At 48.8% G+C, this 27,092-nt stretch overlaps 1 protein-coding gene across 1 annotated transcript in view; it reads right to left on the reverse strand.

Moving 5' to 3' along the window:
* Nucleotides 1-331: 331 nt before the first annotated feature.
* The window catches only part of TALDO1 (transaldolase 1), a 137,210-nt gene continuing 110,449 nt past the window's right edge, over nt 332-27,092 (reverse strand). Inside the window, exon 8 of the mRNA XM_086957766.1 lies at nt 332-603. Within this exon, the coding sequence (XP_086813892.1) occupies nt 565-603 (39 nt within the window). The 3' untranslated portion in view covers nt 332-564. The remainder of the gene's footprint in view (nt 604-27,092) is intronic.

Below are 27,092 nucleotides of genomic sequence, written 5' to 3' on the forward strand. Positions count from 1 at the left end.
CGAGTGCAGGAGATTAGGCTGAAATGTATGGTAGTTGAACTGCAGCAGAGAAAACTGATGCAATTAAGATTTCCAAATTCAGTTAGGACTGTACACCTAAAAATGAGGTGCAGTGCAGCAGGATTAGGCCTAGTACAACTTGTTTGATCTATAAAGAAAAGTAGCTTTTTACAAAAACCTGGATGAAAGATCTAATATTCTCAGTTCACCAAGATTTTGCTCCTGGATTTTGAAGAAAAAAAAAACTGACTTTGAGGACTGAATTTATGTAGCTTGCAATAATTACCCAAAGTCAAATTGCTTATATAAGAAACAAACCACCAAAGACAGATTCAAGTCCGTGCTATTATTGTTTAATAGTGCAAGATGAACATGTACAAAAGATGGAATCTTATTTGGTCTACAAATTGGCTAAAAAGACTGCAAGCAGTGGATTTAGATTTCAACTGCAAGACTTCATGTATGAGGTTTGAACATAGTTTACACTGCAGGTCGCATTTTATTGAAAAAACAGTGATCATACAAACTGCTGACAATCTGTAATCAGTCTGGTAGGAATGTTCATTAGTTTCCATTTTTAGAAATGCAGATCTCCGACCGCTCCTAAGAAAAGAAAGAAAAAGGTTATTTGCCATGCAACTATCAGTTTATAGCTCGTAGTGCTGTAGATTCAAAAGCTCTGCACACTTCTGACAGTGTTAGGTGCAGACATTTACAAGTTGTTTCTCTTCAAAATCTACTTTGAGTAAATGTTTTGTTTCCAAGTTAACACATTATAGCTTCCCAAAACCAACAATGCACTAGAGCAAATACTCCACTTAAGACTGTTATTCTTCCCTCAACTCCACCCAATGCAGGTGAACTGGAATAAAGGCTCCCATACTGTAAAGAGTGCAACTCGCTTACCCCTGCACAAGAAAGTGATTCATACCAAGACGTTACATTCATGTGAAATGCAATGCCTATCTCAAAAGGGGTATCCACAAGTGAAGCGAGGACTGCATAGAGGTCCCTCATTTGAACCAGAGGGGTCCTTGAAGGAATGTCTCTTCAGGCCTTTAATGAAAGCATTAATTGCTGGGATTTTAGTTAAGGGTGTAGTTTGCCAGCACTGTATGCAAGAAGCCACTGCTGCCAACTAAAGCTTAATGGCTGAGTTTGCCAGCCCAGCCTTTTGGAGGTGTAACAAATGGCATACAAAGTCCTGAACTGACACTTCCAGGGGTTTGTGTACGTGGTAAGGGCCAAGATGCTTCCATTTCGCTGCACAACAAGCTCCCATGGTTCGCTTGTAAGCTTTGTGCAGAATAATCATGCACTCCTCCAGTAACCATAAATAAGAGCAGCCACACTCAGACCTCAGCTGCCAAATCACAAGGTTAATTTCCCTGAGAACTGGACGCTGTAATTGACCCTTATGTAGAGTTAGGTCTGCTCTGACAATTTGGGGTGGATAGAATTTTCCAGAAACACAGATTAATGAATCAAAGCAACAAGGAGTGGTGGATGCCTGCTTGCTCTTTTCCTCAACTACTTCTGACCAATTATGCAATGAGATGGGGAAGGCAAACGTCTACCAGGTCATCCATAGCGCATTGCCCATGGACTGTTGGTGTTGCCTGGAGGTGAAACTGGAGCATATTTTTCTGTGGTGGCGTTTAGATAGTGTGGGCATACTCATTACTGTTGAAGAATTTGGGTTATTTTATCTCCAACTCATGTATTGGTTTGCTGCACCCTACTTAACAAGTAAGCAAAGTCTGTGTTAATCTCTGGCACATGTTCCACTAGTAGTTGGATCTAAGGTTGGATGGTCCAGTGCCAAATAGATTGTGCTTAAGCAGACAGCTGGTGAGAATAGGGGACAGTGAGAGTTTGGATGTAGTAAATAGTGGTTATATTGATCTTCACTGTGAGAAGTTGGCCTGGCATATGATGTCTACTATTCCAGTGGCACCTTGCAACAGTCCAAACGACCCTTACGGATGGTAGGTTTAGACAACCTTTATAGAAAGCTATCCTAGTGGTAGCTGTGGAGAGCAGCCTTCAGGCTAAGTCTTGAAGGAATGTAAAGCAGCTTGTTTTACCAGTCTAATCTCTTGAATGATCAAATGAAAGCAGAACCACACCAGGTATATATCAAATATATATGTATTTATTCTAAACACAACCCCTCTAGTCTCTTTATGAGGCTAGAAGTAAAAGTACAATACAAGAACCTAAATGGCACACAGTAAATTAGCTCAGTATACGTTTTGCCCTAGGGGCCTCACAAACAATACACAAAAAAGTGGTATAAGTACTGCTTTAAGCATAGAGACAAAGGCCTAGGTACTGTAGAACCGCTGGGGCAACCAGGAACCTCACAAGGTAGGGACGCAGGAGACCCACGGGTGACGCGTGCAGTGTCTAAACACAGCCGCAAACCACTATTGACTTCTATGGAGAAAGTTAAAATTACAAGTTTAGAGTTTACTTAGGAGTACGGTAAAACCCCTTCAGTACTGAACACTGCGAGAGTCCAGACCCAGGGGAGCACCGAAGTACTTGTGTTACCTCACCCAGGTAAGCAGGGTGCATAGGTGTCTTTGTGTCTGGTTTCTTTATTGTTTCCAATGGCGAGCTGCAAAGTGCTGCAGGCGACCAGGAGAAGTGTCCGGATGGATCCATGGGGGGGGAATTGGAGATCTGAAGAACCTGAAAGCAGAGGGGACAGAGTCTGGGCCACTAGCCAGTGACCAGAATGGCAACAAGATGCCAGCTGATGTCGTGTGCTTTCAAGTGATGTAGGTGAAACTTTACTCTTCAGCCACGAGGACCAGGAGGCGTTGACGATGACCAGGAGCTGTACTCTAGCTGTCCCATGAAGGATGTAGAGTGTTGCAGCGTCTGTATCCAGATTGGACCCAACAAACCTTGGCAACAGCAACCCACGCAAGATTACAAGATTTGCTTCGGAATAGACTAGCAAGGTCTGAGGGACCCACCCTTTGGAGGGGAGACAGGGCACGTTTGGAGCAACCAGGGAAGCGTGGGGACCCACCAGTCTACTGACTAGGGATCGCGAAGGAGCCTCGAGCTGAAATGCTGAAGTGGGCCCGCGGAACACTCGTGGAGTTTAGGCCCACAATCTTTGATGTAAAAGGAGCTCAGGGCTTGGACTACATGTAGCCCAATGCACAACTTCGGGAAAGCTTGGAAAGTGGATGCACTAGCAAATGTGCAGGATGTCCAGGAGTCCGGTCACAAGTCTCTCGTGATAGCTACAGGTCTCAGCTTTGCTGGGGATTCGTGTCAGCCTTGAAGATGTCGGGAAGTCTTTGTCCTGTGTCGCAGATTCTTCGGGAACCGGCAGGCGCCTCGGAAAATGAAGACCGGCAAAATGCTTCTTTGGTACCCGTTTGAACGGGGGAGTCACTCCTTGACCCCAAGGGAGATTTCTTCAGTCTTCCTGTCGATATGGCATGTCGAAGGTCCAAGATTTCTGCTTCAGAGTTTCGTCCAGGGTAATCTAAAGTCTTAATGACTGGGTCCCTATACTTATACCAAGTTTAGGGGTTGGACTAACTCTAGGGTCCCACCTATGGGAGGACCTGGGGAGGGGGTGGTTATGTTCCAGCAAGGGTTTCGTCCAGCAGCAGGAGGTCAGACTTGTGTGTGGCAGCATCCATTTTGTGATGCTGAGGCTTTTAAACTTCTACCGGTTAGACCAGTGTGTACATGTCTTCTCCCTCTAGAAGAGTGGAATGCTACCCCCGCCGCTAGAAATGGCGAGGGGTAGTATTCCAAAGTGTTTGACACCAAACACAACATGTTTTGATAAAGCCATTCCAAAGTTAGCATTAACCGCGAGGATTATAATGCACTTAAGAGTAAATGGTATGGCCATATCACAGAACATTGGAAAAACAGGTGATGGACAGAATGCAGAACAAGGTCATACATTCAACCCAGTACAGAGATCTGGGCCTAAATCCATCGTTTTTTGCTCACCATGCCATTCCAGTTTGAACCCAGCCATAGGCAAATCAGTCTTGACCCTGTGCCCCATGGGAACAGTCCAGCCCGAACTGCCAAGCCAGGTCCTCCCTGGACTGGAAACAAGCATCCAAGGGCGGGTTTCCGGCTTTCAGCCCTCATCAGCCTGGATAGTTTGAGTCCAGTGGCATGGAGAGCACAGGACTCACGTTTGAGCATACCCGTCCCACTCTGGGTGACAATTGCAAAAACAGGTGATGGACAGAATGCAGAATAATGTCATACATTCACCCCATTACAGAGATCTGGGCCTAAATCCATTGGTTTGACTGGAGTCAAGCTATCCTGGCTGAAGACGGCTGATAGCCAGAAACCGGTCTTAGGATGCTTTATTCCGGTCCAGGGAAGACATGGCTTGGCAGTTCGTTCTGGACTGTTCCCATGAGGCACAGGCTCAAGACTGATTTGCATATGGCCATGTCTGAACTGGGTTGGCTTGGTGAGCAAAATAACGATTGATTAAACCCAGATTTGTGACTGGGGGTGAATGTTTTGCCATTGTGCATCATTCCGTCCATCTTGTATGTTTCGCATATCACAGAACAGCTATAAGGAAGGGATTCCGAAAGCTGCAGAGGTGCTCAGCTCATGCTAGGGCACACTCACAAACCCAAGCACTCTGCCTTCAGGATTGTCAAGGCCTGCCATAGGACTGACTTATAGGTTTATATATGTCAGTTTTAAAAGGTAGATATAGGTATACTATATCTAAGTAAGGGGTGCTTACACCACCTTACCCAGGCTGCAAGGGCAGACCTGTGGTGCCATTTTGGAAGGCTTCCCATGGGTGGCATAATACATGCTTTAGCCCCCGGTCGTCCTCTGGGGTACCTATTCCCTTGGTACCATATACTAGGGACTCACAAGGGTAACCCAGTAACCAATCTGGAGTGTACCTAATATACATGTAATCAATTTAGAGAGATAACAGCTAGGCTGTGGTCCTGATTAGCAGGGCCACAGCCAGACTAAAGTCGATAAACCAGTGAAACACAGCAAAAAAGTGGGGTAACCATAGTAAGCAGATCATACTCTCCTACACTCACTAGACCAGTGTTGTTTTGAATAAGTGCATAAACCGCCTTGAGTACCAATTGGATTTATGACTGCTCAAGACAGTGCATATGAATCTCGTTCCTACGTCCAAGTACCCTAAACAGCTATATCATTTAGTTGTGCTCCACACCCTGTATGTGAGCAGTCTGTGGTAATGATCACTTGGGCCTGGGGGTTCAGAATTTATATGCCTGGTAACAAGCTCTCCTTATTCCACCATTAGAGACTGAACGGCTTCTAAAAAGGGTTGCATTTGCAGAGGACAGATATGAGACTTTTGTTATAGACTGTAAATGGTGTAAAACTAAGCCCCAGTCTTGCTGTAATCTGGATAGGACCCACATTACAGCAAGACTTACTTGTAGTACTGATACTGCATCCATTGAAGTCATAAGGGTTTGAATGATCGCCTGCTGTAGTGTGGACATCAGATTGGAGGAAATACTTTGAGACCTTCCCAAAAATATTTTTACTACGCTGGGATGTCTGCTAAGAAGACCTTTATTGAAGCGAATTGTAATTTTGGCTGCACCAAATTAAGGCCAGAAGTAAAGTCCCAATATGTAACTGGATTCTAGCCTCTACTCCATATGCAAAAGCATTTTTACTTCATGCAATAACATTGTTTGGGAGACCGACATTTTGCTTTTTTTGTTTGTTTTTTTTTAAAACGTGCATGAAGGCAGGAGTTAAACCTAGCTTACTGCACGGTCTCACTTTTGAAGCCATGCTAACAAATTCATAGAGACCAGGTATGGATGTAGAACCAGGCTCAGAAGTCACAATAGGTTTGGTTAAAGTGGAAATCGGGGTGGTTTGACATTAGAAGATTCATAAACCACCACTGTCTTGGTCTTTCTGGAGCCATCAGATCATCTTCCCTGGAGATGCAATGGATTTCAGGATAGCCAACGATTAGAAAAGAAACTGCATAACTTTTTTTAAATAAAACACACATCCACACCTGTGACCAATTAATCAAAAGTGAAATGCCTTCAAAATAAACAATGCTCTGGCCGTTTAGATGCAAATTGTAACTACTTGATGGCGTTAAGGTGTGCTCCACTTGAAGAGAATGTTTAGAACCCATTTGTGACTCTTCACACTGCTTAGGAAGTCTGTTTTCTCAACTGCAAAAGTAATCTGAAGGTTCCTACAAAGCCAGTGTTCACTGCATTTTGAAAAAGGACATTGTACGAAGATTTTACCTTACCTGCTACTAAGACTATCTTGGCTCTAAGAATAAAATAAAGTAAGGATTAGTTACTTACCTGTAATCCCGGAAACACTATTATATGTGCCCTACATATATACATATATACACACACACACACACACACACACACACACATACATACATACAAACAACACATGCAATAGCAGCCAAATGACAGAGCTGAATTATGCTGTGAAGAATTTCCCCCATACATGGATAATATGCATTAGAAACACCAAAGATTGTTTAGAAATTGTTTTAATGCTAGGCAGCAGTAGAAATTCTTATAACTCACTGAAAGCATAGAAACCTCCCAGGCTGCATTGCAAACAGTCTAAAAAGAATGAAAAGCTAACCTGTAGCTGTATACAAAAAACGACACCTTGCCTTTAAGGCACCCATGACCCCCGGTATCCCATCATGCCTCAGTGATGTTAGGTCAGTTCTTTCCAGCTCCTTCAGGAAGGATCCTGGTTACACAGCTCCACTAATTTCTGTTTTCCGACAGAAAATTACTTCACTTTAAACAACTTTTTTACTTACTTTGACATTTTACATCTAGTCAAGTAAGAAACTGCTTTTTAAGTCAGTTTAGTGAGCATTTTTCAGCTGAGAATGCCTTCACTTTTTGATAAATGTCCTTCTTGTGGCAACAAGAAAGGAAAATCAGACAACCACGACGTTTGTATCCTGTGTCTGCCTGAAGATGATCCAGGCACCTGTCCTCACTGCGAGCACCTGTCCGGAAGAACTCTCAAAGACAGGGAGAGAATTCGCATCTATGGCCTGGCTCACAGGTCATCCAGAGGAAGATCTCCGGGGAAGAAGGGTTCCAAGAAGAAAAAAACATCTTCAAAAGACAGGTCTTTCAACCCTTCAGCTTCAGCGTCCGGCTTGGCGCTGAGGAAAGAACCACCGGTGGATTGTTTGTCTTCAAAAATAACATCGACGGCGGGCTCGCCGTGAAAGAAGAACAGGTACGACACAGAACAGCTTACATTTTCACAGATATACTAACACATACTTACTCACTTATACAATCAAATCCTTCATCCATACTCTTATACATCCACTCATTCTTCAATATGTAAACCATATTTAAACTTTACGAAAACACAGACACTGGATGATGTCAGTGATGTCATTTGAGATGTCATCAGTGATGTCACTGTCCATGTCATGAATGATGTAATATGTGACATCAGCAGTGGATTGCGAATGCGCGAAATATATAGTTAGTTCAACTAACTATATAGGAGCAATTTCAGTGGTTTTTTATATGTTAATTCCTAACTATATAGGGCCAGAAACCTATGGTTTTTTCAGTGAATTTGCAAGGTTTTGAAAATGCAAATTCTATTAGCGGATAACGTTTAAATATGTTAATATCCTTGTGGGACCACCTGAGCAGCCCTAGGGATCAGATTTTTGGACCGGAGCAAGATGCTCTGATTGGGCCGTATTTCTTGCCTTCTGCCCCCCTGATTGTGCCGTATTTCCTGCCTCATGCTCCCTGATTGTGCCGTATTTTTTGCCTTCTGCACACTAATTGTGCCGTATTTTTTGCCTTCTGCCCACTAATTGTGCCGTATTTTTTGCCTTCTGCCCACTAATTGGGCCGTTTTTCTTGCCTTCTGCCCACTAATTGTGCCGTTTGTCGGGTGTGGGCTGTGTGGGCTGTGAGAGCTGTGAGCTCTGCTTCTTTTGTGCCTCGGTCTCCCAAGCACAAGACGGATGCCAACATTTCCTGGTTTGTAGTGTCTACAGCCAATGAGCATGCAACTTTTTCTGGAAGGCATGCTGATTGGCTGCTACTCTCTATCAACACTCCAAAACAGAAACAGTTGGCAGCCATCTTGTGCCTCAGTCGACTAAGGCACAGGAAAGCAGGAAAATAAATGTGTAGAACTCAAAAAGGGGGCAGGGTAGAAGCACCCTGACCCTCTAGGCCTGCTCAGGGGGTCCCACAAGGACCCCTAAAAATTATTTTATTTTTTTTGAAAAATCGCGGGGTGCTCGCACGGTGCGCGCTTATAGATATATAATTGATTTCAACTTGAATTTTCTCAGCAACTACTGGAGGGATTTACACCATTTAAGCAAAAGCGTGATCTGCGAATCAGACTACCATTTTGCCAAATTCCTTGCAATTCCGTTCAGCCGTTTGGGCTGTAGCCGTGTCTAAAGGTCCTATGGAAAATTGCATGGGAAAACACGTTTTGGGACCCCCTTTTTTTCCCCTCGGCCCCCGCTTCACGAATCCCCCCCGAAACTTTCAGGGAAGGAGCGGAGCGCAACGCGCCATCTTCTTTGAGAAATTCACATAGATTGATCAACCGGCGCCAAAGTTATTCCCAATAGAATGTTGCGGATTTCCTATGGAAACTAGGTCCTAACTATATATATACCTACTGGCGACCGCCAGTAGGATATAGATATAGATATAAATAAATAACATAATATAGTGTTTCCGGGGTCCCGCGCATGGGTGGGAATATTCTACTGCTTATTACTATTGATGAGGATCCCCTGGAAGAGAACTTTATATACCAACTATTTGTCTGGATTCAGTTTGTGTGTATGACATCTTTTCTTGCCAGAGGGTGTACAACTAATGTTTAACACTACCCTCCTGATAAGCCTTACTGCTCAACCACACTCCCACAAGAGAGAGTAAGGTATTAACTACTTTAACATCTGCTATACTTCTTGGGATCCACTGGACTGTTCACACTAAAACTTACTTTGGTATAGCCTATACAGAGCCAGCTTCCTATACTTCCCCGCTTGTATATGCAAAACATGCTGGTAAAGGTCAGTTTGAATCTTGATAGTAGCATCGGTTTTCAGAGACTAAAAAAGATTTGAGCAATAAACTTCTCAATTCTAGAGATAATGGAGTTCCTTTTTCGTCCATCAACCTTGGATGGCTCAGGGTGGATTCTATCAACCGACAAGAAGAGAAGCACCTGTGGCCACCGTTTGTTCCATTTAACACCCGGGATTAGCTTGTTTAACACCACCACCGTAGAGACGGTTTTACTGCAATTGTTGTTTCCAGTTGTGGTTTTCAGACTTAACTTACCCTCTAGACACTGCTAGAGCAGGCTCATGTGTAGTCACTGCTAGTCATTAAGGACAATTCGAAACACTGCAGAGCATAGGAGAAGTGTTCTCTTGCAGGCAACTGGAGAATTACTTCTCAATTTAAAGTTAATCTAATACACCGAAACAAAGGGTACTGAAGGATGCGCTTTTTCTGTGACCTATTTGGATGCTAATATGGAAACAGTAACTTTGGTCTGATCTGGAAACAGTAACTTTGGTCTTATGTCACTTCTCCAATTTGCAAACCGTTAAATTGTCAGATCTTGCCTCACCTGGTGTTGGGTGCTTGCATTGGGAAACCAATCACCCAGAGAAGGATAAAACATACATTTTCTTAGAGGAGCTGCTACTGTCATGCAGGTCTAAAATACTGGAGTAGCCACATGTAGGCCAAAGGAGAGGACTAGATTGATAATGCTGATGAGCTACTACATCAACCTCAAAGTTCCCGGGACAGGATTGTATTGGAAAAACAGAAGTAGGAGTCTAAAATAGAGCAAACATTAACATTCAGTTTTATGATTTACATCTTTTTATTCTATTTTCAGAACAAAAACCATAACCTACATCCTACAGGCCGATGGGGAAACAAAATAGGAGGAATAGATCCCTAGTAAGTCCGAGCACTCTCGTACATGGGGCATGTACGTTCATTAAATTCAGTTAAGAAATCCAATGTGGATTTCCAGGTTTTATCAAAGCGAGGAATTCAGCACCCAAAGGGAAAGTCAGATTTTAATCACCCTAGGTGAAGTAGTGTGGCTCACTGGTTAGAGGCGGCAGACCTGAGAGCAGAGGACGGCCCGGGACCAGGGTTCGATTCCCGACGCGGCAGGTTTCTGGACTAGGGTCAGCGGACTCGATAATTCTCTCGCCTCGGTGCCCACTCTGATCAGCGATCACACTCGGCAACTCTGGGCATTAGCTTGCCTCATCTTCACTAACGGCCCCACCAGACCGCCGGGGATGCCTGGTCTCACCCTGGAGATACCCACTAAGGGACCATCTCTCAGGGAAGCCAGGAAGGGTTTTGCAGCGGTCGAAGCGCGGAGATACTCCTCCGGGAGTCGATCCTAGCGCTATATAAACCTGCAATTAATTAATTAGGTCGACACTAAGAATGGCGAGCCTAAGAGCTTGTGCGGTTTGATTATTAATCTTAAAGCATGAGACCCAGACAAATTCAGCAAATTCCTGCATGACTGGAGGTATGGAGGGGAGTGGTTTAGTGTGAAATGGCACCACATCAGCGTAGAGGGACATTTTTGTATACCCTAGCCCCTATGTAAGTTGCAGAGATTGCAACATATTGTCGGATACTGCAAATGCTACTTACCAGTATGCATCTGTTCTTGGCATGTAGGGCTGCTGACATTCATATCTGTGCATAGATCGCCACCTAGTGTTGGGTCCGGATGATTGCACATTGTTGTCCTGGAAGAGTCTTCGAAGTATCACGAGATAGGTGGCTCCTCCCCTGGACTACAGTGCGCATGGGCATCGCCTCCATCCCCAGATTGTTTTTAGCCATTGGCAGAGATGGAGTGAAGAATGTGAGTGATGACCATGCTATGAGCATATGTATGTATATGATATAATTCTGCAGCTGCTACAGGCGCCGGGGAGGAGGGTGGGCGATATGAATGTCAGCAGCCCTACATGCCAAGAACAGATGCATACTGGTAAGTAGCATTTGCAGTTCGAGGCATGTGGGCTGCTGAATTCATATCTGTGCATAGAATACATAGCAGTCCCTCCATTAACGGCGGCCGCCCGTGCCAGCTGCAGCAGTCTGAAAAAGCGTTTTTAGAACAGCCTGACCAACAGCTGCCTGCTGTTTGGAATGTACGTCTACACAGTAGTGTTTAGTGAAAGTATGTGTGGTAGACCATGTGGCTGCTCTACAGATATCTTCTAAGGGAATGTTACCTAGGAAAGCCATAGAGGCCCCCAACTTCCTGGTGGAGTGGGCCCTTGGTGGGATAGTGAGAGTGCGCTTAGCTTTAGCGTAACAGATCTGAATGCACTTTACTATCCACCTAGCAATCCCCGCTTTGGAGATTGCGTTTCCCTTGTGGTGAGTAGCAAAAGCAACAAAAAGTGGTTTGGTTTTGCGGAAATCTTTCGTCCTGTCTACGTAATACATCAAGGCCCTCTTAACATCAAGGGTGTGGAGCATGCGCTCCGCCAGCGTCTCTGGGTTTTGGAAAAACACCGGCAATTCGATCGTCTGGTTAATGTGGAATTGTGATACCACCTTGGGTAGGAATTTAGGGTTAGTGCGGAGCACCACCCTGTTAGCATGTACCTGGAAGAAAGGTTCTTGGATGGTGAGCGCCTGCAGCTCGCTAACCCTCCTAAGCGATGTAATCGCTACTAAGAACGCAACCTTCCAAGTCAGAAACTGAAGCTCACAAGAGTGCAGTGGCTCAAAGGGAGGACCCATCAGCCTTGTAAGAACCACATGGAGGTTCCATTCTGGAGCTGGTGGGGTCCTTGGTGGAATGACCCTCTTGAGCCCTTCCAGAAAGGCCTTGATAGCAGGGACCTTAAAGAGTGACAGGTGCTGCCTATTCTGGAGGTATGCTGCCATAGCAGACAGGTGAATACGGATGGAAGAGTACGCTAGATTGCATTGATACAGGTGGAAAAGGTAACAGATGATATTCTGAATGGAAGCATCTAGCGGGTCAATATTGTGGTTAGCACAGTAGATGACAAACCTCTTCCATTTAGCCGCATAACAAGCTCTAGTAGTGGGCTTCCTTGCCTCCCGAATGATGTCCATGCAATCGGGAGGTAGATTGAGGTAGCCAAACTCTAGGACTTCAGGAGCCAGATCGCCAGGTTGAGCTGTTGCGGATCTGGGTGCTGAATGTCGCCATGGCTCTGCGTCAGAAGGCTGGGAGTGAGATGAAGCCTCTGATGCGGTACCACGGAGAGTTCCAGAAACGTGGTGTACTATGGTTGGCGAGCCCACGTTGGAGCAACCAGGATGAGCGTCATCGAGTGCTGCCTGAGCTTGCGTGCCACCAGCGGTATCAGAGGTGCTGGGGGAAAAGCGTACGCAAATCTGCCTGACCAGTTCATCCACATCGCATTGCCCTGTGATTGCGGGTGTGGGAACCTGGCGGCGAAGCTTTGGCATTTTGCGTTCTCCTTTGTGGCAAATAGGTCTATCTCTGGATGACCCCACCTTTGGAAGTACGGTTGGAGTACTGATGGATGTATCTCCCACTCGTGCATCTGATGGCTGTGCCTGCTGAGCAGATCCGCCATTTGATTGTCCTTGCCCGGGAGATGCTCTGCCATGAGGAAGATGTTCCTCTGAATGGCCCACTTCCACATGCTCTGAGCCAGATGAGACAGCTGTGGAGAGTGTGTGCCTCCCTGCTTCTGGATGTAGTACATGGCCGTCATGTTGTCCGTCCGGATCAACACGACCTTGTTGCACAGATGTACTTTGAACGCCTTTAAGGCCATGAAGATTGCCATCAGTTCCAACACATTGATGTGCATCTTCCTTTGCTGTAGTGTCCATAGTCCCTGCACCGTGTAGTGGAGTACATGCGCTCCCCAACCCTGGAGAGAAGCGTCCGTCGTCAGGACAATCTGTGGGACAGGCTCTTGGAATGGTCGGCCTTTGCAAAGGTTTTGTGGATTCCACCAATGCAGAGAGTTGTATGCCCGACCGCTCACCAACACTAGGTCTGTCAGTTGCCCATGAGCCTGAGTCCACTGACGTGCTAGGCACTCCTGAAGCGGACGCATATGTAGTCTCGCGTGCGGGACAATGGAGATGCAGGAGGCCATCATGCCTATCAACTGCATGAACACCTTCGCTGGAAGCGAGTGCTGGGGTCTGAATCGTTGGATCAGCGCCTGGATACTGGCGATTCTCACTGAATTTGGCTGCGCAGTGGCTGCCAGAGTGTTGATTGTCGCGCCCAGATACTGTCGCACGTGGGCGGGCTGGAGATGGGACTTGGGGTAGTTCAGAGAGAAACCCAGATCGTGCAGGAGATGAATGGTGCGTGACACATGGTCTACGCACTGTCTTTCCGTCCTTGCCTGAATGAGCCAGTCGTCCAGGTAAGGAAAGACGTGGACGTTTTGGCGACGGAGATGCGCCGCCACAGTCGCTAGGCACTTCGTAAATACCCTTGGTGCCGTGGTGACCCCGAACGGCAGGACCTTGAACTGGTAATGCTGGTCTAAGATCGTGAATCTGAGATACTTTCTGTGGGAAGGATGTAGGGGGATATGAAAATAGGCATCTTTCAGATCCAGCGTAGCCAGAAAATCCCCCTGCTGAAGCAGGGGAAGCACTTGCTGCAACGTGAGCATATGGAAGTGCTCCGAGAGTATGTACCAGTTTAGGGGCCTGAGGTCCAGGATAGGCCTGAGGGATCCGTCCTTCTTGGGAATCAGGAAATACAGGGAGTAAACCCCTGTTCCCCGCTCTCGCAATGGAACGAGCTCTATTGCCCCTTTTTGCAGCGTGACTAGAACTTCCTGCTGCAACAAGGTCAAATGCTCGCCTGACATAGGACGGCTTCTTGGGGGTATGTCCGGTGGAATGGAAGTAAGCTCCAGACAATACCCGTACTGGATAAGGGACCTCACCCACCTGTCCGTGGTGATGGTCTTCCACGCCGGCAGGAACTGCTGGAGTCTCCCCCCAACCGGTGTTGTATGGTCGGGGGGCAGTGACAAGACGTCACTGCTTGTTGGTGGTGGTGGACCTGGAGCTATTGTTTCCACGTCCCCTGCCCTTGACATTATTGCCTCTGTAACCACCTCTACCCTGGTTGTTGTACGGGGTCTGGGTGTTACTTTTGTAATACTGTGTGGATTGGGTTGCCTGCCCCCTTGAGGTGCCTCTGGAGTTTGAGCGGCGAAAGGAACCACTCCGAAACTGCTGACTTTGTAAAGCCCCCATTGATTTGGCAGTTTCCGTATCTTTTTTCATTTTCTCCAGGGTGGCATCCACCTCAGGTCCAAACAGGTGGTCAGGATTCACCGTTTGATTCAGTATTGTAGTTTGGATGTCGGGTTTGAACCCTGAAATTCGAAGCCAGGCATGGCGTCTAAGCAACACACTGGTATTGATAGCCCTGGAGGCTGTTTCAGCCACATCCAGGGCACATTTGATGGATGCATTTGTAATGAGTTTTCCTTCCTGAATTAGCATCTCTCCTGCCTCCTTGTATTGGTCAGGCAAGTGTTGCAGTATGGCTTCTAAGGTGTCATAATGGGCCCTATCATAACGTGCAAGCAGGGCTTGGGTGTTAGAGATTCTCCAGATATTAGCTGCCTGTGCAGCAATCCGCTTGCCAGAGGCCTCGAAGATCTTGGACTCTTTGTCTGGGGGAGGAGCGTCACCAGTAGTTTGAGAGTTCGCCCTCTTCCTAGCGTTGGAAACAACCAAGGAGTCCAATGGCAAGTGTCCCCTGATATATGTAGGATCCGTGGGCGCTGCCTTATATTTCCTGTCGATGCGAGGGTTGACCACACGCGCCCGTGTGGGCTCCTTGAACACCTCCGTTGCATGTTTAAGCACACCTTTGAGCATCGGCAGCGTCTTTGACTGTCTTTTCAGCTACAGAGAAGGTGTCGAATAAGAAGTCCACATCCACGGGGTCCGAGTGCAGCTCGACGTCGTGGTTAGCCGCAGCTCGCTCGATCAGAGCATTAAAGGCTGCCGAGTCCTCCGTCGGGGAAGTCTTGGCCGCAAAGAGTTGCGTGTCCTGACCCGATTGCGGGTCCTCCGTGTCGCCTCCGGCGGACCAAGGTTCCCGCTCCTCCTCCGGATCTGAGTACGCCGGATAGGTGTACTCGGCATCGTCTTCGTCCGCATCGCCTGCGGGGGAATGCGTCGGCAAGTGTCCCAGGGCTTGTGGGGACACAGGTTCCACCAGAGTCGAAGAGTCTGCAGAGTCCCTTTTGTTTTTGAGAGGGATTTTGAAATGCTCCAACGCCGGCTCCGTCGTGATCTTCCTCTTGAGGAGAGACAGTTTTCCGGTGTTGGCGTCGATGATTACCTCACGACGTTCCTCTTCAGCAAGTGGCTGGAGCCGAAGCTTCGACGCCACCAAGGTAGCTTTCGGCGTCAATACCTCCTTCGAGGGTCTGCCCTGTTTCGACGCGAAGGCCTTCGGTGCCGACTTGGGTGGTAGGGTGAAACGGATAGGCGTTTGCCCCTTCGCAGGCTTAGGCGGGAGCTTAGGCGTCACAGCGTCCTGAGCGGGAACCACACTGTCCTTTCGGATCCGCTGCAGGGATTCCGCTACCTTCATTGTCAAGGCCGGAGAGGGCTTGACCGGTCCGAGCGACCCCCCGTCGTCGAGAGCCTGATCGCCGGCAGCCACCTTCTTCGGAGCCGACGCCCCATGGCTATGAGCGTCGTCGCCCTGACGCTTCCTTGGAGCCTTTTTCGGGTCCGCGACCCCTTTCGGAACCGACGCAGCCGCGTCGGACGATTTCGCCTTCGGCACCGACCCAGAGGGCTTCGGGTCGGCCATCTTGGCGTGGCTCTTAGAGTCGGACATTTTGACTTTCTTGGAAGTTGACGCCTCCAGAACCTTCTTGACCAGCTCAACTTTCGCTTTCGGTTTCGCATCCGAGGGTGCGGGACCAGTCGGCTTCACTTTCGTTTTCTTTGACGTAAGTGATGGTTCACAAATGTCCGTGACCGGGCCCGAAGGCGGGGACGTAGGACTCATAGTTAGATCTTGGCTAAGGCCCGAAGGCGATCCCTCGACCTGGGCCGTATGAAGGGGACTAACCCCTGAGTCTGGTTGGGGATGCTCCTCTTCCGAGCTATCTCCCATCGTGGCAAAAGCCTGATCGTCGTCCCCTACCTCGTCGGTGACTTCGTCAAAGTTCTCCTCACCCGCGTCGTAGGTCTCCCCCTCGGATGCGGGATTAGAGTCCGAACCTTGCACGTCTTCTTCCTCGACAGATTCTTGAAAAATGTCATCTGGTGGGGGCGCCGTAGCCGATAACTTAGCCTGGAGCCTATGGGCTCGACGAATCTTCAAAGTCTTCTTGCTCCGGAACTTCGAACACGCCATGCAGGTGTCTTCGCGGTGATCCGGTGACAAGCAGGTATTGCACACAGGGTGCACATCGAGGTGTGAGTATTTAGAGTTACACACCGGGCACTTCTTAAACTGAGTCCGCTCCATAGCAAGAGTGTAGTGTAGGCCCGTCCGCGCCGAAAGCACGTGGAAGGGCAGCAAGAGATCGGGGCTGAGAGTCAGAAAGAAACCCGAACGCAACTATACCGACGCCCAGCCTAAAGACCTTTTGGTCTCGAGTAGAAGTTGAACAACTATCGGTCCCGAAGAACAAGTTACTTACCTTCGGTAACGCTTTTTCTGGTAGATACTATATCTGCCTGTGGATTCCTCACCTTGTGAATATCCCCCTTGCGCCAGCAACATTCGGAAATTCTTTTTCGTAGCCTCGCGCCGACGTGGATAGGACGTCACAGAGACACGGCTCTGCTCGCGACTCCGCTGACGTCACCGACGCCCATAACAGGCCCACGCCGGCGTGATGACATCAGTTCCGCCTGTTTTCCGTGCCATCGAGGCACACGGACGGACCAATGACAGTAGATATATACAAAGCATACACAGTATACAATAGTCAAGGCAAAACACACAGTGTAAAGCAAATGCAGGAAGCAAATGAAACATTTCCTTGACATCAAAACAAATATACATTACAGTACAATAACCCTGGCATAGAAGAGTGGACAACGGGGAGGCGGGTGGGTCAGTGAGGAATCCACAGGCAGATATAGTATCTACCAGAAAAAGCGCTACCGAAGGTAAGTAACTTGTTCTTCTGATAGATACATCTGCCGTGTGGATTCCTCACCTTGTGAATAGAGTCGCACAGCAGTCCCCACTCCCGGAGGAGGGTGTCCACTCATCTAAACCAGGAAATCCTGAAGGACAGAGCGCGCAAAGTGGCCGTCCCTCCTGACTTCCGTATCCAAGCAGTAATGCTTCGCGAAAGTATGGAGGGAAGACCAGGTTGCCGCCCTACAAATGTCCTCCACAGGAACACCTCTAGCTAAAGCAGAGGTAGATGACTTAGCTCTAGTGGAATGAGCTCTAATACCCTCCGGAGGCTCCTTACCGGCCAAAGAGTAGCAGATCTTTATGCACAGAACGATCCATCTTGATAAAGTCCTTTTATGGACCGCTCTTCCCTTCTTGCAGCCAGCAAAGCCAATGAAGAGTTGATCGTCCAAGCGACAGTCACTAGTTCTGTCCAAATAAAAAGACACCGCCCTCTTAGGGTCCAGACGGTGCAACCTCTCCTCCTCCTTGGAAGGGTGTGGGGGAGGATAAAAGGTAGGGAGGGTAATGGATTGACCAAGGTGGAAAGGAGTCACCACCTTAGGAAGAAAAGCAGCCCTGGTCCTTAGAACCATCCGATCAGCATGTATGGTCAGGAACGGGGGCTTGGAACTAAGAGCTTGAAGCTCACTCACCCTCCTTGCCGAGGTAATTGCAACTAGGAAAACTGCCTTAAAGGTTAAAAGCCTCATAGGACATTTATGAAGAGGCTCAAAGGGAGAGCCCATCAGAAAAGTCAGAACAAGATTCAAGTCCCACTGAGGTACAATAAAAGGGGTAGGAGGAAACATATTTACAAGACCCTTCAAAAATCTCAAGACAACAGGTGACTTAAAAAGAGAGGGCTGATCAGGCAAACAAATAAAAGCTGACAGTGCCGAAAGATAGCCCTTAACTGTGGCAACTGCCAGCCCCTGTTGAGCCAAAGAGAGAGCAAACCGGAGCACATCTGATAAATGGGCTCTCAACGGGTCAATATCATTCTCACCACACCAAACAACAAACCTAGACCATCTATAAGAATAGACAGTCTTAGTGGAGTCACGTCTAGCAGACAAAATGACATCCACCACATCAGGTGTGAGAGAATAGGAAATCAGGTTGCCCCGTTCAATCTCCAGGCATGAAGGTGCAATGTCTGGAGGTGGGGGTGTAGAACCTGCCCCTCCATCTGAGAGAGGAGGTCTACCCTGAGAGGGAGACGGAGCGGCGGGTGAGAGGAGAGGTGGAGTAGATCTGTATACCACACCCTTCTTGGCCAATCCGGGGCGACCAATATAACTTGGGCCCGGTCTTGGCGAATTTTCCTCAGAACCCGAGGAATCAAGGGTATGGGAGGAAACGCGTAAAGGAGTTGACTTCCCCAACACAACTGAAACGCGTCCCCCAAAGCTCCTTGCATCGGATACTGGAGACTGCAGAATGACGGGCAGTGAGCATTCTCGCGAGTGGCAAACAGGTCCACCCGAGGGGTCCCCCACGTCCGAAAGACGTGACGAACCACCTCTGGATGAAGCCTCCACTCGTGGTCGGCAGAGAACTGCCGGCTGAGACTGTCCGCACGTACAGAACTCCGGCCAGATGATTTGCCATCAGGCAAATCTGGTGGTCCTGAACCCAGGACCAGAGACGCAGAGCCTCTCTGCAGAGACGCAGAGCCCCCACTCCTCCCTGCTTGTTGATGTACCACATCGCGGTCGTGTTGTCCGTCAGGACTTGGATCGACTGACCGCGAAGGGAAGGGAGGAAGGCCTTGAGCGCCAAACGTATCGCCCGCAACTCTAGAAGGTTGATGTGAAGCAACCTTTCCTCTGGAGACCAAAGACCCTTGACCTCCAGATCCCCCAGATGAGACCCCACCCTAGAGAGGATGCATCCGTAATCACCGTGGCCACCGATGGAGGTAGATGGAAAGGCTTCCCTTGCGACAGGTTGCCTTCCACGCTCCACCAAGACAGATCCGCTGCAGTTTCTCTGGAGATCTTCACCGACTCCCCGAGATCTCCGTTGTGCTGATACCACTGCCTGCGGAGACACCACTGGAGTGCCCTCATGTGCCAGCGTGCATGGTTGACCAGGAGAATGCAAGAAGCCATCAGACCGAGCAGGCGAAGGACCTTCAGGACTGGAACGACCGCTCCAGGGTAAAACAAAGGAATCATTTCCTGTATGTCGCGAATCCTTTGAGGAGGAGGGAATGCACGACAAACAGTAGTGTCCAGTACGGCACCTATGAACAGGTTGCGCTGCGTTGTCTCCTGCAGATGATGGAGCACCTTCTCCGACGAAAACGCTTTGATCAGCCAGTCGTCTAGATACGGAAACACAGGTATCCCCGATCTCCTGAGATGAGCTGCCACCACCGCCATCACCTTGGTGAAGACTCGAGGCGCAGTAGTAAGACCAAACGGAAGGACCGCAAACTGGTAGTGCTGTGACCCAACCGTGAAACGGAGATACTTCCTGTGCGACTTCAGAATTGGGATGTGGAAATACGCATCCTGCAAGTCGAGCGACACCATCCAGTCTCCTTCCATCAACGCTTGAAGAACCTGAACAAGGGTGAGCATCTTGAATTTCTCCTGCTTCAGATAGAGATTCAAGATCCTGAGGTCCAGGATAGGACGAAGCCTGCCATCCTTCTTGGGGATCAGGAAATACCGGGAGTAGCATCCCTGACCCCTTTCCTGCTCTGGGACCACCTCTATCGCACCCTTTCGTAACAGAGTTAGAACCTCCTCCTGCAGAAGAGACAGATGTTCCTGGGTGCAAAAACCTTGACAAGGAGGGTAAACAGGGGGGAATTCCCGAAAGGGAAGGGCATACCCATTTTCTACAAGATTGAGAACCCAAAGATCTGACGTAACCGATTCCCAATCCTGTAGAAAATGGGTAAGCCGACCCCCAACCGGACCCACATGATCCTGAATAGCGGATCTAGGGCTGCTTTTCTGCGGCAGGGGGGTTGGAAGAGGTGGAGGAAGAGGAGGGCTGACATCCACGAGGACGCGCTCTTTGCTTTCCCCTGTACGATCTGTACATTGAATTTTGCTGCTGCTGCTGCTGCTGCTGCTGCTGTTGGCCTTGCCGGAAATTCCGAAAGGAGCGACCAAAGCCCCTGAACCTTCTGCCGGAAGAAGCGCCCCTGATCTGGAGGCCCAAAGACTTCGCTGTTGCCCTGCAATCCTTGAACCGCTCAAGAGCAGCATCCGCCTTTTTCCCAAAGAGACCTGAGCCATCAAAGGGGAGATCAAGCAGAGTCGCCTGAACATCAGCCGAAAAGTCCGATGACTTCAACCAGGCAGATCTCCTTGTTGCAACAGCGGTGCCCATAATTCGAGCCACAGAGTCAGCAGTGTCCAGACCACTTTGAATTACCTGGCGGGCAGCCGCCTGAGTGTCATTAATCACCTCCTCAAAATCCTTTCGGTTTGCGTCAGGAATTTTAGGGGCCAGGATACGTAAGGAGTCCATCAGGGCATGAACATACCTCCCCATTAGGCATGTGGCATTAGTTGACTTTAAGGCCATACTAGCCGATGAAAAGGTCTTCTTTGCCACCTGGTCCTGTTTCTTAGCCTCCTTCTCACAAGGAACCTGCGGAAAGGCACTAAGACTCTTCTTCGAACAGGCAGCCTGAATGACCAGGCTCTCCGGCGAAGGATGTGAAGAGAGAAAAGCCGGGTCCTCAGGAGCGGCCCTGTACCTCCTTGCAACACTCTTTGATACCGCAGGAGCAGACAAGGGTTTCTTCCAGACTTCCATAATAGGATCAGTCAAGGCATCATTGAATGGAAGTAAAGGCTCAACCACCGAATTAGGAGAATGCAAGACTTCTGTGAGGAGGTTAGACTTGAACTCCACTGTAGGCAGAGTCAATTGAAGAAGCTCAGCAGCTTTTCTCATTACTAGATGGTAAGGCTGAATATCCTTAGATGGAGCGCCTGAGGGCAACTCCCACTCTGGAGAGAAATCAAGGGTACCAGAATCCGCCAATTCCTCAAAACAGCTCTCCACTAGCTCACCTTCTTCAACGTCAGACTGAGAGCCCATATAACTCTGCTCCTCCAGAAGGCGTTGTGCTTCTCTTCTGGATCTCTCCTTAACGCCTCGCAACCGGATCCACCAGCGGCTTCGACGGATTCGGGGCCGGTATCGAATCCGACGGCACAGAAGAATGCCCTCGAGGATGATCAGGAGCAGGCGACGCCGGAATCGGCGTCGACGACTTCGGCGGAGCCGGGAAATGCCAATGCGGCGCCGGAGCCGGCATGTAGGGCATAAACTGAGCCGGAGGATAGGAGTGAGGAACTCCCAGGCTGAATGCCAATGGACCCGTGGGGCCCGAAGGCGCACCAGAGGGGTACCATGCCCTTGAGAAGACACCATACATTGCGTTAAGAAACGCAGAAGGGTCCTGGCCTGGAGCAGGAAAGGGCGGCTGAAAACCATCAGGCCGGTCCTGAAGAGGGATCGGATTCGGCTCTACGACAGGCGCGGAATCCACATCCTCCCGGGCCTCTTCCTCTTCACGGGCCGGGGACGGCGCCGGAGACGGACTCGGAACCGGAGAAGGAGATCGCCCACGCGACTCAGATGGCGAGGCCTCACCTTCATGCTCGGAGACTTCGAGGGTAACCACCTTCGAACGTACCTTCTTCGGTGACCTCGACCTCGAGCCCGACTCCTTACCAGACCGGCGTCGGGACTCATGTCTCCTCTTCTTGTGCTTTTTCTTCGACTTCGAAACATGATCCGACGCCGACTTCGAAGACGACCTCTCTCGAGAAGCAGATCTCGACCTCGCCCTGGACTTCGACCTCGCCCTTCGTGAACGAGACCTCGACGACTTCTCCTTTCCAGCTTTCACCTTCTCAACCAGAAGTTTGGCTTCTCTCTCCCTCAGGGCCTTCGGATTCATCTTCCGACATGAAGAACAATCCTCCACATCATGGTCGGAACTTAAGCACCAGATGCAGTCTTCATGGGGGTCGGTAATGGACATCATTTTACCGCACTCCCTGCAGGGCTTGAAGCCGGTCTTAGATGACATTTTCGAAGAAACTGGATACAGAGAAGCAGAATTAACCAACAAAATGGCAACAATGTACCAGAAGGCTACAGAGATTCCCGATAACCGTTAGCGTCGACGACGCGGAAAAAAGGGAACTGATGTCATCACGCCGGCGTGGGCCTGTTATGGGCGTCGGTGACATCAGCGGAGTCGCGAGCGGAGCCGTGTCTCGGACGTCCTATCCACGTCGGCGCGAGGCTACGAAAAAGAATTTCCGAATGTTGCTGGCGCAAGGGGGATATTCACAAGGTGAGGAATCCACACGGCAGATGTATCTATCAGAAAGAGGGAACCGAAACACATCCGAACCCAATGGCGGAAAAAAACAATCTGGGGATGGAGGCGATGCCCATGCGCACTGTAGTCCAGGGGAGGAGCCACCTATCTCGTGATACTTCGAAGACTCTTCCAGGACAACAATGTGCAATCATCCGGACCCAACACTAGGTGGCGATCTATGCACAGATATGAATTCAGCAGCCCACATGCCTCGAACGCTCCACACCCCCGTCTGGTGCCTCTCCAGATTTTAAAGAGTTGAGACCTGAACCCATTCACATTAATTCTTGCCTCAGGTGCTTTATATGTGCTGTTGACCCACTGCAAGAACCGTGGTCCCAGGCCAAATCTCACCAAGACCAGGCGCAGATATGGCCACTGGACCCGATCAAAAGCCTTCTCGGCATCTACTGACAGGAGCATGGTTGGTATTGAAGCGCGTTGGGTCTTGTCGATGAGGTGACATAATAGTCTGGTGCCATCACTACAACCTTTCGTGTATGAATCCAGACTGGTCTGGGTCCAAAAACCCCTGCATGTGTGGTACTAAGCGAGCGGCCAGTATGCTGTTGAAGATTTTAACCCCTTCGATGCGGCCGCGATTTTTCCCGTGTGCGGCCGCCGGCCGAACACGGGCGGGCCATGACGAACCCCAGCCGTCATCAGCACACGAGCACCGTAGTGCATGACGGCTGGGGTTCGTCACCAGCATGGAAGGGGTTAACATCTACATTCAATAGCGAGATGGGGTGGTATGAAGCGCATTTCTTCAGCTCCTTGCCCAGCTTTGGCAAGACCACCACTGGCCATGCGCATCAAAGTGGGTATAGTTCCTTCAGTGCAGAAGGAGTTAGACTTGCGAGAGTAGCAGGACCAAACTCAAGGCAAAGATCTAGTAAAATTCAGAGTAAAACCCATCTTTCCCCTGGAGTCTTGTCGAACACCAGGCCATGGATCGCCCTCAGCACCTTGCCTTGCTTGATGTTCGCATCTAATTTGTCTACTGCTGTGGCTGGGAGACAGGCGACCTGTGCCAGAGCGACATCTGCTGCTGCTTCATCTAAGGAATCTGCCGTATAGAGCACTGTGTATAAGTTTCCGAATTCAAGAGCTATTAGGTCATCTCTGTGCACTGCGTTACCATGTGGGGTTTCTATCTCTACTATGCGGCGTTGGATTATTTGAGAGTCTATCTGGCACGCCAATATCTTCCCAGCCTTACTACCACCATTCACCGCAATCATAAAAGCGCTGCTTGGTGCAGACAAATGAGTATTCAGCCCTATCGAAGTCAAGTGCTTTCAGCTGCTTGTGGAAATTGGTAAGCTGGAGGTGTGTCTGGACAGCCCCCGTACTGCTGTGCACCATTTCCAGTTTTGACCTGCCCCTCCAGTTGGCCCCTTTTTTCCCCTCCTGTCCCAGTTCAAATTTGGCTGCGATTGCGAGAAACTGTCCCCGGATGACCGCCTTAAGAGTGTCCCACAGTAGATGTACATGCGTGTGACCATCATAGTTGTTGTCCAGAAAGGTTTTTATGGCTTCTTGGACTTCTTGAATGCAAGCATTATATGTAAGCTGTTTATGGTTAAGTCTCCATACCCTATGTCTCTGATAATCCCCCACCAAGTGCCAGGAAAGGTTAATGTTTGTTTATGTGATTTGTAGAGCGCGTGACTACCCTTGGGCATCTCCGTGCTGAGGGAGCAAAATAACAGGAAAAGGGGACTAGTACAGTGGAAAGAGCCAGGTCTTAAGTTTTTTTTCTAAACTGAGTTTCTTCTTGGATAGATCGAATGTTGGGATCTAGACTGTTCGAGTATAGGTACCAGATGGGAAAAATACCCACCCCCCCTCCCCCACCCCCACCTGGCTCTTTTGATTACAGTACTCTTCATGAGGAACTTAGAGCTTGACCTGAGTTGTCGTTTGGGTGTGTAGTGGGTGACCAGGTTTTGAATGAGTGCCGGACCCTTTCCGTGCATAGCACGATGAGCCAGGTTGAGGGATTTGAATTTAATTTGGTCTTGAACGGGAAGCCAGTGCAGTTCCTTCAGTCTGGGTTTAACTGACTGACGTCTGGGTATGTTTAATAGTAGCCGTGCTGCAGCGTTTGACGACTTGAAGACGGTTGAATACATATTTCGGGGAACCCATAAAGAGGGAGTTACCATAGTCCAGCCTTGAGACCACCAAGGCCTGGACCAGTGTTTTCTTACCATCTTCTGGGAGTAGAGGCATGATCTTTCTCAGCAGACGTAGTATCCCAAAACAAGTGCAGGATAGCTTTTTGTCATGTATCGCCATTGTGAGATTTTTATCTAGCCACATGCCAAGATTTTTTTATGGCCGGTTTGGGTGAAGGAGGTGATCCCCAGCTGGCAGGCCATGGGATGTCCATGTGGGGATTAGGGTTGTTACCCAGAATCATTAGCTCCGTTTTATCACCGTTTAACTTTAGTCTGCCATCCAGGATCCGATTTTCTCGAGGCAAGGGACAAGCTGTCGGAGGACAGAGTGCAGGCAGTCTGAGATTGAAAAAAACAAATTGTGTATCATCCGCGTATGACACGACGGAGATACCAAATTCGTGAATGATCAGGGCTAGTGGACTGAGGTAAATGTTGAAAAGGGTAGGGCTCCGGGATGAGCCCTGAGGCACTCCAAGGTGCTGGGAAGGAATCGGACTTGAACCCACCCTCCACACATTGGAATGATCTATCACTTAGAAAGGAGGCCACAAATTCTTTTGCTGTCCCTATTATGCCCACCTATTCCATCCTCTGTATTAACACTGTGGTCAACCGTATCAAATCTAAGATAGAGGAGCATCACAGCGGCCATTTTTCCCTGATCTAAGATGGCTTTAAGTTTCAGTGACCACTAACAGTGCTGGCTCGGTACTATGCTTGGGTCTGAACCCCATTCGTGTTTGGTGGAGGACTTTATTGTTCGAGGAAGGTGGAGATTGCAGAGTTCACGTGTTTTCCCGCCATTTTGCCCACTATTGGCAGGAGAGATATTGGACGATAGTTAGATAGTTCAGCTGAATCCAGGTGTGGCTTTTGCAGCAGAGGTTTGAAAATGGCGTGCTTCCATTCCTTTGGAACTACGCCCTGTTCAAACGAGAGATTGATAAGGTTCCTCAATTGAGGAGTGACGGATTCACCACCTTGGGTGAGAATGTTGGGAGGTGCTGGGTCTAAAGGAGAGCCTGATTTGATTTTTTTTTTTTTTAGTAGTGCGGATACCTGATCTGAATTTATAGGGGGGATAGTCTTGAGGACCAGTCCGTCCCACGGGGCGGAGGTCTGAGTTGCAGATTTACTCATCTGGCTCCCAAACTCTGGAACCAGTTGCTGTTATCTTTCAAATCCTCCAGGTCTCTGCTGGAATTCAGAAAACTTCTTAAAACCGATCTTTTTACACAGTCTGGCTAGCTCCCCCTCTCTACATCTCTCAGTACCACCCAGCGCCAGGAAACCTATGGTGACAGAGCGCTATACAAGTCCCTCTTAAGATAAGATAAGGAAAGGAAGGGGAGGTGGGGGGTCCCCAACGGCCCTGGGGATTTGGGCTGGAAAGTATTGTAAATATAGTTTCAATTTTGTTTGTAAAAAAGGTTGCCAACCCATTGCACCTCTTTGGAGTGTTCTGGGCTGTTGGGCTCTGAACTGAGCTAGTGAGGGTTTTTACAATCTTGAAGAGTTCCCTTGAAGAATCAGAGGATTTGGCAATTATTTCTTTGTAGAAGACGGCCTGTGCTTTCCGGACGCTTGTTTGATAGCACCGTATGGTGGCTCCAAGTTGTTTTTAATTCGGGGTCATAGGACTTCCTCCACTCTCGTTCTTGTTTTTTTACAGTCCATTTTCTGCTGAACTAGTGTAGGAGAGAACCAGGAGGATCGGTTGGTGTTTTTCGGAGATAAGGGGCCTGGCTTCCTGAAGTTTCGGTAAAAGGAGCCGTTTATCCATGTATGCCAGTTCCTGTGTGCCTCATACAGATCTTTGGTTTGAGGGGTGTAGAGGATTCCAGATCGAGGCCTCCGGTACACTTTTGAGCCATTTCCGTCCTATACTATATGTGTTTTGTTTGGTACTGTAATAGGGATTTGGAGTTGAAATGGAATCAAGGCATGATCTGTCCATGGCATCCAGACTGGGTCCAATACTTTTAGTCTTTGGTCATTTGAAAAAATGGGGTCTAAGAGGTGTCCTTTCCCATGTGTGGAGGAGGTGACTAACTGTGGGAGCTGTAAGGCTTCCATGTCGGTTAGGCACCTCTTAGCACAGGAGTCATGGAGATCATCCAAGTGGAGGTTGAAATCACCTAACACTTATGAAGTTTTTCTCTATGAAAAAACTGGCCAGTTGGTCTGGGGCTCAGTCCAGGAACCCGGTGGAGGATCCCGGGGGCCTATAGATCAGCCCTCCTGTGAAGAAGCTT

This window comes from Lissotriton vulgaris, chromosome 2_1 (genome assembly GCF_964263255.1).
Source record: "Lissotriton vulgaris chromosome 2_1, aLisVul1.2, whole genome shotgun sequence".
Lineage (NCBI taxonomy): Eukaryota > Metazoa > Chordata > Amphibia > Caudata > Salamandridae > Lissotriton > Lissotriton vulgaris.